We start from the raw sequence: 16,669 nt of genomic DNA on the forward strand, positions 1-16,669 counted from the left end.
GGATGAGATGGGGAGAGAGAGAGAGAGAGAGAGAGAGAGAGAGAGAGAGAGAGAGAGAGAAGCATAAGAGCAAACCAGAAATAACAAATAATGAAAAATGGTTTGATAATGATTGCAAAAATCTAAGAAAGTCAAGAAAAATTACAAATCCTTGAATCAGCAGTCAAAGACTATCAGAATCCTATAGATACCCCAAGAAGAATTCTTGGAAAAACGATGCACTCTCCAACCCAAAAAGGACTGTGGTGCTGATGGTATTTTAAATGAAATGATCAAATATACAGACCACAAATTCATATTGGCTATACTCAAACTCTTCAACATTATCCTCACTGCAGGTATTTTCCCCAATATTTGGAACCAAGGATTGATCACACCAATCTATAAAAAAAATTGACAAATTTGACCCAAATAATTACAGAGGAATTTGCGTTAACAGCAACTTGGGGAAAACTCTCTGCAGTATTATAAATAGCAGACTACATCATTTCATTGACAAACACAATGTCCTGAGCAGAAGCCAGATTGGATTTCTAAAAAATGATCGTACAACAGACCACATTTACACCCTCCACACTGTAATTGATAAACAAGTAAAGCAAAACAAAGGCAAAATCTACTCGTGTTTTGTAGATTTCAAGAAAGCATTTGATTCAATTTGGCACGAAGGTCTTTTTTTATAAACTAATAGAAAGTGGTATTGGAGGGAAAACATATGATTTTATTAAATCAATGTACACTAAAAACAAATGTGCGGTTAAAATTGGCAACAAGCAAACAGACTACTTCTCTCAGGGACGGGGAGTGAAACAGGGCTGCCCAATAAGTCCAGCACTATTTAACATCTACATTAATGAATTGGCCAAAACATTAGAAGAATCGGCAGAACCTGGTATCACCCTACACAACACTGAAATCAAGTGTCTGCTGTACGCAGATGACCTGGTACTGCTGTCTCCCACTAAAGAGGGGTTACAGCAGCACCTAGATCATCTTCACAGGTTCTGTCAGACCTGGGCTCTGACCGTTAACCTAAAAAAAACAAATATAATGATATTCCAAAAAAGGTCCGGAAATAAGGATGACAAATATAAATTGTATTTGGATACAGTTCTATTAGAACACACAAAAAACTACACATATCTAGGACTAAATATCAGCAACACAGGTAGCTTTCACATGGCTGTGAATGAGCTGAGAGACAAAGCAAGAAGAGCATTCTATGCCATTAAAAGGAACATCAAAATCAAAATTCCAAATTTTTCAATCAGTTATAGAACCAATTGCTCTATATGGCAGTGAAGTATGGTGTCCAATCTCTAATAATGAATTTACCAAATGGGACAAACATCCAATCGAAATACTGCATGCAGAGTTTTGCAAGACTGTATTGCAAGTGCGAAGAAAAACTCCATATAACGCATGTTGAGCAGAATTGGGATAATGAAGGAGCAGCCCCCCAGCTACACCACCACCAGCCCAGACACAGAGCTTCTACAGGAACAGATCAACCAGTGCAGGAGCCAGCTAAAGAACTCTGTCCAGGAGCTGAGAGAGAGCCTTACCACAGCGCTTAAGGAATTTAAAGGCCATCATGAGAAGAGAGCCTTTACCACAGCGCTGGAGGAGGTAAAGGCCATCATGAGAAGAGAGCCTTACCACAGCGCTGGAAGAGGTAAAGGCCACCATGAGGAGAGAGCCTTACCACAGCGCTGGAGGAGGTAAAGGCCACCATGAGGAGAGAGCCTTACCACAGTGGTGGAGGAGGTAAAGGCCATCATGAGAAGAGAGCCTTGCCACAGCGCTGGAGGAGGTAAAGGCCACCATGAGGAGAGAGCCTTACCACAGCGCTTGAGGAGGTAAAGGCCACCATGAGGAGAGAGCCTTACCACAGCGCTGGAGGAGGTAAAGGCCACCATGAGGAGAGAGCCTTACCACAGCGCTGGAGGAGGTAAAGGCCACCATGAGGAGAGAGCCTTACCACAGTGCTGGAGGAGGTAAAGGCCACCATGAGGAGAGAGCCTTACCACAGCGCTGGAGGAGGTAAAGGCCACCATGAGGAGAGAGCCTTACCACAGCGCTGGAGGAGGTAAAGGCCACCATGAGGAGAGAGCTGGTGCAGGTAAAGGAGGAGATGGCAAAGGAGTTGTCTGTCATCAAGAGGGTGCTGCAGCACAGAGAGCAGACTGTAGAGACTCCTAGAGAGAAGCTGCAGCCCCTCACCACCCCTAAAACCCCCACTGACCCACCTTTACCCCCCCCCCCCACCTCACAAGTCTTTGCACGCCCAATTTTTCAGTTTTTGATTTGTTAAAAAAGTTTGAAATATCCAATAAATGTTGTTCCACTTCATGATTGTGTCCCACTTGTTGTTGATTCTTCACAAAAAAATACAGTTTTATATTTTTATGTTTGAAGCCTGAAATGTGGAAAAAGGTCGCAAAGTTCAAGGGGGCCGAATACTTTCGCAAGGCACTGTATGACTGCCGTCACCCACAGCACATTGCCCACGGCAGAGCCTGGACCTGCTAGAGCAGTACTGCCAGACCTGGGACTTGGCAGTAAACCCCAAAAATACTAAAATAATGATTTCCCAGAGAAAATCCAGATCTCAGGAAATTAGACCAAAGTTCTCAATTGGTACAAAATATATAGAGTACTGCACACACTACAATTATTTAGGTTTAAAAATATGCTCAACTGGACACCTTAATGATGCAGTGAATGAACTGAGAGAGAAAGCATGCAGGGCATTCCACGCCATTAAAAAACAAATTTACCTATTAAAATTTGGCTAAAAGTAATTGAATGTGTCATTGAAGCAATTGCAGTTTATGGCAGAGAGGTGTGAGGTCCACTTGCAAAACAAGATTTCACCAAATTTGACAAACACCCTATTGAATCTCAGCATGCAGAGTTCTGTAAGATTCTCCTACATGTCCAGAGGAAAACTACAAACAATGCATGCAGGGCAGAATTAGGCCAATATCCACTAATAATAAAAGAGCAATTATGATTTGGAAACATCTCAGTACAGTGACCCCCACTAATACCATTACCAAGCCCTGCAATGCCAAGAGCTGAGCAAAGAAAAGTGTCCCCTCATCCAGCTGGTCCTGAGTTCACAAACCTGTTCTACTAACACACTGAACCCTCAGGACCAGAACATACAATCAATCAGAATAAACCAAATTACAACACAGTCAAAACAAAACTACATTGCAAAGCAAAATGCAGTGCTATCTGGGCCTAAACCGACTACACTGTGGCTAACTATTTGACCATGGTTACTGAGACCTTATAAAAACCGTGACAAAGTACAGGCTTAGTGAGCACAGCCTTGCCATCTCTCTCCATCTCTCTGTCAGTCCAGTGTCATGTCAAGTAAGTTGTGCAATAGGTAGCAGGTAGGCTCGCTGGTTTTGTGTGTGTGTGTGTGTGTGTGTGTGTGTGTGTGTGTGTGTGTGTGTGTGTGTGTGTGTGTGTGTGTGTGTGTGTGTGTGTGTGTGTGTGTGTGTGTGTGTGTGTGTGTGTGTGTGTGTGTGTGTGTGTGTGTGTGTGTGTGTTAATGACCCTGTCTGTAGGACCTCAGCGGGCATGGAACAGATGAGTATTTAAGGAGGGGAACAGCCAATTACAATAAACACTAGCTCCCCAGGAAGAGGACACTACCAGCTCCTCCAATCTCCTCTCTGAGCTATTAGCCTCCTGTCTTTCAGACTTAGTGGGGACTTGTCAGACAAACACACACACGCACACTAATGAACACAAACACACAAGTAGCAGATGAAAGTCAGGCTAACGGTCCTGTGATGACTGCGACCTCAAAATCAGTGTCATCAAACTATTGGTGCGGTGTGTGAGTGTGTGTGTATAAGCGTGTGTGTGTGTGTGTGTGTGTGTGTGAAAAGCCCACCTGCCCATGAAGTCGTCCTTCTTGCCTGCATCTTTGTCCCAGACGGTGATGTCGATGAAGCCCCCCTGCTCCTCATAAAGATGGAAGTCAAACTGCTCTCTCCACTGGGGGTTCAGAGTCTTGGGTATCGTCTGTGGAAAAAGCACACATATGGTCGCATCTGTGTGTGTGTGTGTGTGTGTGTGTGTGTGTGTGTGTGTGTGTGTGTGTGTGTGTCAGTGTTTCCCCTTATCATTGTTCAAGTTCAAGTTGTCACAAGTACAGTGAAATGCGTAACATGTCCTATTTCTTTGTATTTGTGTGTATCTAAAACAAATACCACTAATGTTGACAACTGACAACGCATCTTCTTAGCTTTGCTTTTCCTTAGGGTGCTTTTTAGTTGTTCAGTTTGTGTCAATCTGTAGTTTTTTATCTTGTGTTTGTTGTGTAGTAAATATTGTAGCTTTGCATTTGATAGTTTTATCTTGTAAAGCACATTGCGTTGCATGTCTGAAATGTGCTGTATTAATAAAGCTTGATTTGATCTATCATCTAATGCTGCCTTTGATTGATTGATAGCTAAGAATTGTCTAGGAAGTGGGTTGGTTGGTACAGTGTGATAAGGCTGGTGGAGGTACCTTGCTCTTGTATTTCTGATGGCCCAGTCTGAACTTGACGTAGGGGTCACTGAGGCCGTTGGCGTCCATAGGCTGGAGGTCATGAGCCTCGATCAGACTGATGCTCACTATACCTCTCCACAGCTGAGCTTTCCTGTGGACATCTGACAACCGCATACTCGAATGCTGCTGCTAATAAAACACACACACACACACACACACACACACACACACACACACACACACACACACACACACAAGCATATGAACAGAAACAGAGAAATGCTCAATATGATTCCAACTTCTGAATCGTGACAATCAATCATAGTACTCTACCTGCAGACACACAGCAATATAAACACAGGACAGACATGGAGACCATACAAAGAGATGCAGGCAAAGGAACAAACACACAGTCAAACACGGAATATGTGAGTAGAGTCAACTCCTGGTTCAAAGTTTGTCCAACATGCTGTGGATCAGCCCTGTACCATAGCGATATATACAGAGTAAACCAAATATTAGGAATAGCTTCCTAGTATTGAGTTGCACCCCCCTTATGCCATAAGAACAGCCTCAATACGTCAGGGCATGGACTCTACAAGGTGTCAAAGTGTTCCACAGGGATGCTGGCCCATGTTGACTCCAATGCTTCCCACAGTTGTGTCAAGTTGGCTGGATGTCCTTTGGGTGGTGAACCATTCTTGATACACATGGGAAACTGTTGAGCGTGTCAAACCCAGCAGCCAGCGTTGCAGTTCTTCAAATCACCCTCTAAATCCCACAGAATCTACGTTTGAATTGTCTCAAGGCTTAAAAATCCTTCTTTAACCTGTCTCCTACCCTTCATCTAAACTGATTGAAGTGGATTTAACAAGTGACATGAATAAGGGATCATAGCTTTCACCTGGATGTCAGGGAAAATGCAGATGTCCTTAACATTTTGTATACTCAGTGCAGATACCTGATCTGGGTTCAGATCACACCGATGGACCTTGTACTGTCAATTCTACAGGCTTATGTCCCAGGTTAAGGCGGCACAGTCACTCACATACTAACAATCTCTGGCTTTTCACCTGGGCCTGTGAGGTTCTATGTAGTGTCTCAAAGTAGGAGTGCTGATCTAGGATCAGTTTAAGATTCATTATGGACAGGGGGGAACGGATCCTAGATCAGCACTCCTACTCTGAGACGCTTTGTGAATAGAGGCCCTGGTCTATAAGTCTGTGAGTCACAGCAGTAGAATATACAGTGCCTTCAGAAAGTGTTCACATCCCTTGACTTTTTCCACATTGTTGTGTTCCTTTTTGAATTTTAAATGGATCAAATGTAGATTTTGTGTCAACGTGGAATTATGTTTTTTGAAATGTTTATACATGAATTGAAAATGAAAAGCTGAAATGTCTTGATTCAATAAGTATTCAACCCGTTTGTTATGGAAATCCTAAATAAGTTCAAGAGAAAACATTTGCTTAACAAAAGTCACATAAGTTGCATGGACATGATTTTTGAATGACTAGCTCATCTCTGTGTCGAGCAGTGAATTTCAAACACAGATTGAAAAACAAAGACCAGGGAGGTTTTCCAATGCCCCGCAAAGAAGGGCACCGATTGGTGAAGCATGGTGAAATTATTAATTACACTTTGGATGGGTGTATCAATAAACCCAGTCACTACAAAGATACAGGTGTCCTTCCAAACTCAGTTGCCGGAGAGGAAGGAAACTGCTCAGGGATTTCACCATGAGGACCATGGTGACTTTAAAACAGATACAGAGTAGAATGGCAGTGATACAAGTAAACTGAGGATGGATCAACAACATTGTAGTTACTCTACAAAACTAAACTAAACAACAGAGTGAAAAGAAGGAAGTTTTTACAGAATAATAAATGTCCAAAAAATAAATGCATCCTGTTTGCAATAAGGCACTAAAGTAAACATATTTACAAGCATGGTGATGGTTGCATCATGTTATGGGTAAGGACTGGGGAGTTTTTAGGAAAAACAGAAATGGAATAGAGCTAAGCACAGGCAAAATCTGTGCTTAGCTCTATAATTTGCTTTAAAAGCTATGGCAAGACTTAAAAATGGCTGTCTAGCAATGATCAACAACCAACTTGACAGAGCTTGCAATCAAGTTGTGCAAAGCTCTTAGAGACTTACCCAGAAAGACTCACAGCTGTAATCACTGCCAAAGGTGATTCTAACACGTATTTATTCAAGAGGTTGAATACTTATGTAATAAATATATATATATATTTTTTACAAATGTTCGAATTTTTCTTCCATTTTGACATTACAGAGTATTTTGTGTAAGTAGTTGACAAAAAAATAACAATTAAACCAATTTTTATCCCACCTTGTAACGTAACAAAATGTGCAAAAAGTGAAGCGGTGTGAATACTTCCTGAAGGCACTATAGTAAACTCCATTGAGCTGTACCACTGACAGCATTAACTCGTAGTAAACTACATTGAGCTGTACCACTGACAGCATTAACTCGTAGTAAACTCCATTGAGCTGTACCACTGACAGCATTAACTCGTAGTAAACTACATTGAGCTGTACCACTGACAGCATTAACTCGTAGTAAACTCCATTGAGCTGTACCACTGACAGCATTAACTCGTAGTAAACTCCATTGAGCTGTACCAATGACAGCATTACTTCGTTGTAGTAAACTCCATTGAGCTGTACCACTGACAGCATTAACTCGTAGTAAACTCCATTGAGCTGTACCACTGACAGCATTAACTCGTAGTAAACTCCATTGAGCTGTACCAATGACAGCATTAATTTGTTGTAGTAAACCCCATTGAGCTGTAACACTGACAGCATTAACTCACTATAGTAAACCCCATTGAGCTGTACCACTGACAGCATTACCTCACTGTAGTAAACCCCATTGAGCTGTACCACTGACAGCAGTACCTCACTGTAGTAAACCCCATTGAGCTGTACCACTGACAGCATTAATTCAGATTGCTGCTCCTCCCCTCTCAGATTAAAACCCGTTTTTAACCGTTTACTAATGGCTTACAGGCTAATTTAACCTTGACAGGAGTCACAATGCTATTGCTCACTTGTGCGGGGGGGAAGGGGGAACAAAAAACAAAGCAGTCGGTACATATTTGTCAAACAAACACATCTCTACGAGATTTCTCACTGTCTCCATGCCTTGTTTGGAGGAGCCTCATTAACATATAGTTAGTTTTGGAGTGAATTTCATTAAACTTTGAACAAACCCTGGCGCACAAGCACCGGCGCTTTGATGTGGAGATGAAGCCTCTTCATTTCCATTCTCCAGACATGAAACAATGAGAGCTGGGCTCTGTGTGATACTACCACCTATACAGTAGCCTGCACTAGAGGAGGCTGGTGGGAGGAGCTATAGGAATACATGCTCATTGTAATGGCTGGAATGGAATTGATGGAACGGAGTCAAACATGTGGTTTCCATATGTTTGATGTGTTTAATACTATTCCATTCCAGTCATTACAATGAGCCCATCCTCCAAAACTCCCCCCACTACTGTACAGTGAGTCCAGATAGTCTACACTATGCTGTTATGCTAATGGTGAAGGACGCTACACTGTGCTAGCTAACTCCTCCTAAAGAAAAAAGTTTTGTTGCTACATATGCCTCATTATCTCATATCCCTCATACCATCATTGCTACATATGCCTCATTATCTAATATCCCTCATACCATCATTGCTACATATGCCTCATTATCTCATATCCCTCATACCATCATTGCTACATATGCCTCATTATCTCATATCCCTCATACCATCATTGCTACATATCCATCATATTGTGTTATTGACTGTAGGTTTGTTTATTCCATGTGTAACTCTGTGTTGTTTGTGTCGCATTGCTTTGCTCTATCTTGGCCAGGTCGCAGTTGTGAATGAGAACTTGTTCTCAACTGGCCTTCCTGGCTAAATAAAGGTGAAATCATTTGTTTATTTTTAAATATGTAAAAACCCATGGTCGATTTGGATTAGGAATCATCCTCATCAACATGCCAAAGTAGAGCAGGGAAAGACACAACGAGGAGATGTGTTGGGTTGAAATTCCCTAATGAAAACAACAAATTTAGGAGCTGATATAGGTTTTAAGGTGTTTCGTTTTTATTTATTCACACCAAAGAAAATAAGTGAAATACAAAGTGTGTGCAGGTGAGGTTGGAAGCCCAAAATGGCTGATAAGAAAACCACACAAATATAAGTACCAACAAAAAGTTGGTTCAATCAGTTAAACAAAGCATATGAATTATAATTGTACATCATATACTCAGTACACAGGCTAATACAAAAGCCATGTGTGATTTAACTCCTGGGGCAAAGAACAATAAGAGGGGTGATTCGGCTTTACTGGACTTGAAAGGAAGTGGATTTCAACTATTTTAGTGTTATAATTATCCCACAGTGGTTCTTGCATTGTTTGCATGTATTGAGTCCAGCATTACTGGCTTGATTAAAGAGAAGAGGGTATATAAATAACCATGGAGAAAGGGAGGGAGCCAGGCAGACACCCAGGAGGAGTGGCGCTTGGTGGGGAAGTGCACTAGTTTGTTAGCGTTGGAGATAATTCCCGAGTCACAGGCGGCCCAGTTCGGAGCTTCAAAGGGATGGTTTGGGGGAAGCTCTACAGCAGAACGTCCACACTACTCCAACCAGAGACACGCCCAAAACAAACTTTTCTGTATCTCTATATCTTTATAAACTCAAGCTTTTACTCAACTGTACTCAAGTACTGTACATGCCTCCAGATCAAGAGTGCTGCTCTCAGAAACACTGAGAAAATGTCAGAAGTTGTTGTTTGTCCTCGAGAGTCCATGGGTTTGGTTTAAAATGAGACAGAGATATAAGCCTACTGCTGTGGACCACCTAAGGGCTGCTATGGCACGGAGAGGCATTAAGGACAAACAGGATACAGTTTGGAACATGAATATCCATAGGCTACAGATATGGACATGTGCCACATGCATGGGCCAATGAGAGGGAAAAGCAGACCCTGGATCAGCATGCCTTCTGTTGTGAAGGGATAAAAGAGAGCAAAAATGAGCAACATGGAGAGAAATGATAGATCAAGGGTCAACCTGCCAGGCATGATGGGAAATCAAAAGGATATGCACAGGGTTGATGTCCTCATGAGATAAAGGGGTCTCTGACAGACATGGGAGATCTGGCTTGACAGCTAGTAAACCTCCAACACACACACACCCCCCCATTCTCAAAGGCTCTCGCTCTCTAAAATTTGCCCAGGACTATCCACAATCCCCGAACTAAGACCATTGAGGGACAGATGTTTCTGAGATGTTAACTGAACAACCATAACTGAACAGTCCTAAAGGATAACCGTAACCAGTAAGCATAACTGATAACCATGATTGATAATCATCTTTGTTCCATATTTCAGTATGAAATCACAGTCTATACATTCAACTGAACCAAAAAAACGACATCTCTTGTTGAAAATAGCCTTTGTGTCATTGATATGAAATAAAAACATGTTTTCTAGTGTCAAACTTGACTACAAAGTTTAAATAGGAACATTTTGATAGTAAAGTCAGTATTGTACACAACTGAGATTTGCGAGATATAAGGAACTAGGTTCTAACAGCTTTCCTTGGGTTGGGTTTATTTCATCCTTGCCCACATGCCCACAGCAGGCAGCACCCAACTAATCATCAATTCGGTGTGCGGCTGCATGCGACGATCGCCAACTGACCATGGTAAATTTGGTTTAACTTTGGATATCCCTATGGGGCTAGTTAAGGACCATCAGTAAATGATGTAGGGTACATGGGACATTATTTAAACATTTCAATAGCTCCAAATTTCAATGACTTAACCTCTTAAGAAGCTCAAACCAACTATAAACTGTAGAAATTAATATACAAATATTGAAAGCATTTAATACAACATGAAAATATATTCCCATTTACATTGTGTAATTTATTAACGATCCCTAACTAGCCCCACAAAGATAGGCTATCTAAAGTCAAACCAACTTTGCCATGGTCGCACACCGGCCGGCTGAAGGTAATTGGCTAAATAAGTTGTCTATATATTGTCTAGGTTTCTGGTCACTATAAAGAGCCAGAAAACTGTCACGGACCCCATCTGGACTAACAGCAGCATATTACTGCTCTCAGTTCCACCTGTCTGTATATTGCAGCTTGTGGAAAATACAAGATGGTGGAGTGAGAACTGATAACGGTGACAGGGACACAGAGGAGGTGGAGGAAGAGGGGCTGGGTCACCACCTGAACCCAGGACAGCGGAGGGGTATGTGGGGGTAGCGGAGGGATTTGGGTGGGTAAAGTAGGTAGGTAGGTAGGTAGTTGGTATTGGAGGTTACATGCCATGTATTACCTTACTGGATCGTTTGCAGCTTCTTTTCAAAAGCATGGTCTGTAAATGAGACAAAGCCGTTATAGGATGCTGGAGAGCTCAGAGCTGCATGGGGTCAGAGGGCTGAGGTCAGCCCAGGAGGAAGCAGGGTGTGGAGGGTCACAGGCAGCAAAGCATAAGCAGTAAAAAGCGCTGCCACCCTCAACGACCCATAAATAGGCCTACTGTGCTGTACACACACACACACACACACACACACACACACACACACACACACACACACACACACACACACACACACACACACACACACACACACACACACACAGGTCATAAACCCTTCAATATTTCCAGATCTTTTTTTTAATTGTAATTTTATTTGACCTTATAACTTTATTTCATTTAAGGGTCTGGTAAGTAGAAACAGTGTAGTGGAGCTTCCACCTTACAGATCGGCAAACATTGAAGGGTTAGGGCCAAATGGATGGTTAGGGGTGTGATTTGGTACCGGCAGACACACCAGGATTATCCTGTGATGGCGATGGAATCTGTATTTGTATATTTGCGCATTAGGGTTATTTTCCTGTTTCTGATTACTATGTAGTAGAGTCATTTCTGAAATGTGAACGTTTGGAAGTGAATCGTCCGAGTTGCTGGATTCCAGTTTGTCATGGCCTTGATTTGAAGAGGTTTTCATCTTGCCCATTAGGTGGCGATAGAGAACATCATGTGTTCTGTGACCTTGCACCTCCTTTTTACAGTTTAAGTGATTCAAAAAGGTGCTTAACCTAAATACAGTTTATTTGTTCTGTCGAATGTGGATTCTGTGAACTATAGAACCAAATAAGACATCAGATCAAACAGAATAAAATATTTCCCCCAAGACTCTCCTCTTGTACTTTATGATACATCCAGGGGTCCAATTAACCAAACAAATAATTGAACAGAAATAAATATGAAATAAAAACATTGAGCACGTCCACAGAGGAAAGGAAGCACATCATTAGGAGCAATGTTACACAATGCTCTTTGAACATGGACGTTTTTGTTTTTCATTCTAAAAGCATGTTCCTTTTTGTTATGCCAGTGTGCTCAAATCTTTTTTCCAGTAGGCCTATCCAGCTGCTAATGCATTGATGCCTATGGGAGAGCCACCCCTTAAGTGGACCGGAACTGTGATAATTTTTTTTCAGTGGTAAACATTCTGAGTAGGAGATCTTCATTTACCCACCGTCTTTGCTATATTGCAATTGATTTTCCACCAGCGATGTTAAATAAATGAAGATGTCTTACTCAGGCCGTTTACCATTTACCAAATTGTCACAGTTCTGGTCTGCTTAAGGGATGACTCTCCCATAGGCACCAATGCAATAGGAGCTGGGTCTGGTCTGCTTAATTCATTGACTGCACATGAACCAGAAAGAAACTGCTTCCTCTCCCGTCTCTATTTCCAATAGCTGAATGATGGATTGTATCCAGGTCAGATTTTGGCTGACAGCATCGCAAAAAGACTACCTAGCATTGGATCGGCAATGTATTATGGAGTCCTGTCATTGGCTGGGAAGACATTTGCTCTGAGCCAAACGAAATGACAGTTAAATGTCAGAGCCATTTCATAATGTTCATTAACATTGACAAAGGTGATCCATTTTTTTTTTTTTTTACTCATAAGACATCAAAAGTGACAGAATAATGATGCCATATCTTCACACAAACAACATCCTGTCTGGATTAAAACTGTACTGTTAAAATTAAATCGCACAATTTAATACAGTTACACTACATCCAATCAGAAGTCGTCCCTGTTCCCTTAGGATGGTCTAAGCTACTGAAGAGAGAGAAAGAGAGAAAGACCGACAGCGTGGACTTACTGCTTCCCTGAAGTCTCCCTCTTTGGGTGACAGTGTGACTGCCAGCTCTAGAGTTCCCAGGTTATGTTCGGGGTACTGGGGATCCTCGAGGTCAAGGGTCACGTCCAGGGTCCTGAGGTGGCAGAGGGAGGACACGGTGACCCGCACACACATACACATGCACAAACACACACACACACATGTAGAGACACGAACACACATAAGCACACACACTTGCAAACTTGTGTGTGTCATGTACTCATGTCAGTTAACTCAAAACTAAAGTCTTGTGTAATTGGTCAGATGCTCGATTTTAGTCATAGATCCATATGTGTTAAGAGAAGGAAGTTCTCCACCTTCTCTCTTTGCATGTTACGGGCAAGTCTATGTTCCAAATGTCCCCTCCCCTTCCGACATTCGAAAGATGCTAACTCCTACAAAATCGTGATCAGTCCAAAGCACCGGAACTAATGTTGCTGGTTGTCTCACACATCCTGTTGTATCATGACAGATCTATGGTACCATTTATGTTTACGTTGTCTGTCAATGATTTGTCATGTACATACATGTATTATGCATTTCCAATGAAGTACACTAGAGGGCAGTGGTGCATTGGGTAAGTTCCATTGAAACAAGTGTCAAGTAAAATGGGGACACAAATAGGGCACAGGGATAGATTTGTGGGATACAGAGAGAGAGAGATCAACCAATAAAGACAACAATAGTGACATTGAAAAAAAAAATACTGATAGCAAAAGCGAGAGAAACAGAGAAAGAGATAATGTGTTGGAGAACGATAAAAAAGAGAGAGAGAGAGTAAAAATATGATTCTTTGTGATACAGTCCATTATGTTGCAGGGGAAGAAGAGAAGTAGGAAAAGGAGACGGAGAGAGGGGGAAGAAGGTGGAGGGGGGAAGGAAAGAAAGTAAAATAATAAAATGGACAGAGAAAGAGGAGGAAGAGATGGAGGGATGAGGGGTAGGGCAGGAAGACAAACAAGAAGGATGGGAGAAGGAGAGAAAGAAAAAAGATAGATAGATAGATAGATAGATAGATAGATAGATAGAGTAGATAGAGTAGATAGATACAGTAGATAGATAAATGAGAGGTACACTACATGACCAAGAGTATGTGGACACCTGCTCATCAAACATCTCAATCCAAAATCATGGGCATTAATATGGAGTTGGTCCCTCCTTTGCTGCTATAACAGACTCCACACTTTTGGGAAGGCTTTCCACTAGAATGTTGGAACATTGCTGCGGGGACTTGCTTCCATTCACCCACAAGAGCATTAGTGAGGTTGGGCGCTGATATTGGGCGATTAGGCCTGGCTCGCAGTCAGCGTTCCAATTCATCCCAAAGGTGTTCGATGGGGTTGAGTTCAGGGGTCTGCACAGGACAGTCAAGTTCTTCCACACCAATCTCAACAAACCATTTCTGTATGGACCTCGCTTTGTACACGGGGGCATTGTCATGCTGAAATAGGAAAGGTTCTTCCCCAAACTGTTGCCACAAAGTTGGAAGCACAGAATTGTCTAGAATGTCATTGTATGATGTAGTATTAAGATTTCCCTTCACTGGAAGTAAGGGGCCTAAACCATGAAAAACAGCCCCAGACCACTATTCCTCCTCCACTAAATTTTACAGTTGGCACTATGCATTGGGGCAGGTAGCGTTCTCCTGGCATCCGCTAAACCTTGATTCTTCTGTCAGACTGCCAGATGGTGAAGCATTATTCATCAATCCAGAGAACGAGTTTCCACTGCTCCAGAGTCCAATGGCGGCGAGTTTTACACCACTCCAGCCAACGCTTGGCATTGTGCATGGTGATCTTAGGCTTGGCTGCTCAGCCATAGAAACCAATTTCATGAAGCTCCTAACGAACAGCTCTTGTGCTTCCAGAGGCAGTTTGAACTCGGTAGTGAGTATTGCACTTCAGCAATCGGCGGTCCCGTTCTGTGAGCTTCTGTGGCCTACCACTTTGCAGCTGAGCCGTTGTTGCTCCTAGATGTTTTACGCTTCACAATAACATCACTTACAGTTGACCAGGGCAGCTCTAGCTGGCCAGAAATATGATGAACTGACTTGTTGGAAAGGTGGCATCCTATGACGGTGGCACGCTGAAAGTCACTTAGTTCTTCAATAAGGCCATTCTACTGCCATTGTTCTCTTATGGAGACTGCATGGTGCTCAATTTTATACAGCTGTCAGCCATGGGTGTGGCTGAAATAGCCAAATCCACTAATTTAAAGGGGTGTCCACATACTTTTGTATATGTAGTATATAAAGACAAGGAGTTTCCCCTGTCTGTCCAGACCTCTGGTTTTCCAGAGACTCCAGGTAGAGGTAGGCAGAACCCATGAAGTCATCCTGAAGGCCGAAGTCATAGTCAAACACCTGCAGGACATAACACACTGTTACCATAGAGATCACATACTGGAATCTTGCGTTGCAAAATCTGGTGACTTTCCCGAAATTCCGAGGTCTTCCAGAAATCCTGTCTGAATGACTTCGGATTTCCTACTAATTCCCACATTAATCCGGAAATCTTCCAGGGATTTTGGGGAAAGTTACCAGATTGTTGCAACCCTAGTACTGTACTATACTGTGCTTAGGTGTACTGTACTGTATGCATTCATGTTGAAACTGCAATGCATCCTCACATTACCTGGCACCAGGTTCACTGAAATGAATCCTGTTTAATAACAACCACATTAAACCTTCCCAAAGGTCACAATGACATATTTCAGTTTGAGGCAACAGTTACACAAAGTAGGCATATTAGTCATGTTAGTCACTTAGCAGAACAACTCTTATCCAGAGAGACTTACATCATGTCAGTCACTGACTCACTCAATTTGCCCATGTCAGCAAAAAGTTTTAGATTGGTAAATTAGTCTAGTTAGTCTAGCCATCTATCTAAACTTGTAGTAGTTATGACTGAATTACCGACCAGCCACACAGGGCACGTGCACAGGGGCCCTGACCTCCAGGGGGAACCCATTGATTTTGAAAGTCACTCTCACTCAGATTTCATATTAACATGGCATAATTAATGGCAGAATGTGTAGAATTTCAGGACATTTGAAAAAACCCATGTTTACCTTGGTTAACAAATACTTTTTCTGCTAACAGATCCCTCTGCACATATTAAATTGTAGTTTTTAATCCTGGTGCTGAGTTTATGTGAGTGGCTAATTGTACAGCTAATAGGCTTTAGGAGTTGACCCTCACGTCACATCAGCACAAACCCCTTTTACTGGACAGGGGCCTATCAACTCACTTCCGACCAGGAACCCCAGTTGACCCCACTGGCCAGAAGTCCCTTTTGAAGTCCCTTTTGAAGTGTCAGGCTTGTCCATCAGGGCCAGGATATGGCCCCATTCAGCCTGCTACCTTGATCGAGGGCCATATCACATATTCTAAACAAACCGGTAGAGTCCAAGCTGGAATTATTTTCGCTCCAGTATACAACAGGGTAATAAAGTCCAGATCCACAAACAGTGGCAAGCAAAAGTAATCCTAACCCTTTGGAATTAACAGCATTTCTGCATGAATTGGTCATGAAATCTGATCTTCATCTAAATGACAACAATAGACAAACACAGTCTGCTTAAATTAAAAACACACAAACAATTACATGTTTTCATGTCTTTATTGAACACACTGTGTAAACATTCACAGTGTAGGGTGGGAAAAGTATGTAAACCCTTGGATTTAATAACTGGTTGACTCTCCTTTGGCAGCAATAAACTCAACCAAACATTTTCTGTAGTTCCGGGTCAGACCTTCACAACAGTCAGGATGAATTTTGGACCATTCCTCTTTACAAAACTGTTTCAGTTCAGCAATATTCTTTGGGTGTCTAGTGTGAACTGTTCTCAAGGTCATGCCACAACATTTTAAATTGGGTTGAGGTCAGGACTCTGTCTGGG

The 16,669-nt window shown here is 42.2% G+C and overlaps 1 protein-coding gene across 4 annotated transcripts in view; it reads right to left on the reverse strand.

Annotated features, from left to right (window-relative positions):
• Positions 1 to 16,669, reverse strand: part of LOC139410650 (multiple C2 and transmembrane domain-containing protein 1-like) — a 272,821-nt gene that overhangs the window by 107,507 nt on the left and 148,645 nt on the right. For 2 of the 4 annotated variants that reach the window (XM_071156008.1, XM_071156012.1), the window contains exons 4-8: positions 15,052 to 15,131; positions 12,752 to 12,863; positions 10,902 to 10,940; positions 4,537 to 4,707; positions 3,917 to 4,047 (exon numbers count right to left, since the gene is read on the reverse strand). In XM_071156008.1, the coding sequence (XP_071012109.1) occupies positions 3,917 to 4,047; positions 4,537 to 4,707; positions 10,902 to 10,940; positions 12,752 to 12,863; positions 15,052 to 15,131 (533 nt within the window). The remainder of the gene's footprint in view (positions 1 to 3,916; positions 4,048 to 4,536; positions 4,708 to 10,901; positions 10,941 to 12,751; positions 12,864 to 15,051; positions 15,132 to 16,669) is intronic. The other 2 variants (XM_071156009.1, XM_071156010.1) reach the window with 2 other exon arrangements.

The sequence above is a fragment of the Oncorhynchus clarkii genome, chromosome 6, assembly GCF_045791955.1.
Source record: "Oncorhynchus clarkii lewisi isolate Uvic-CL-2024 chromosome 6, UVic_Ocla_1.0, whole genome shotgun sequence".
Taxonomy (NCBI): domain Eukaryota; kingdom Metazoa; phylum Chordata; class Actinopteri; order Salmoniformes; family Salmonidae; genus Oncorhynchus; species Oncorhynchus clarkii.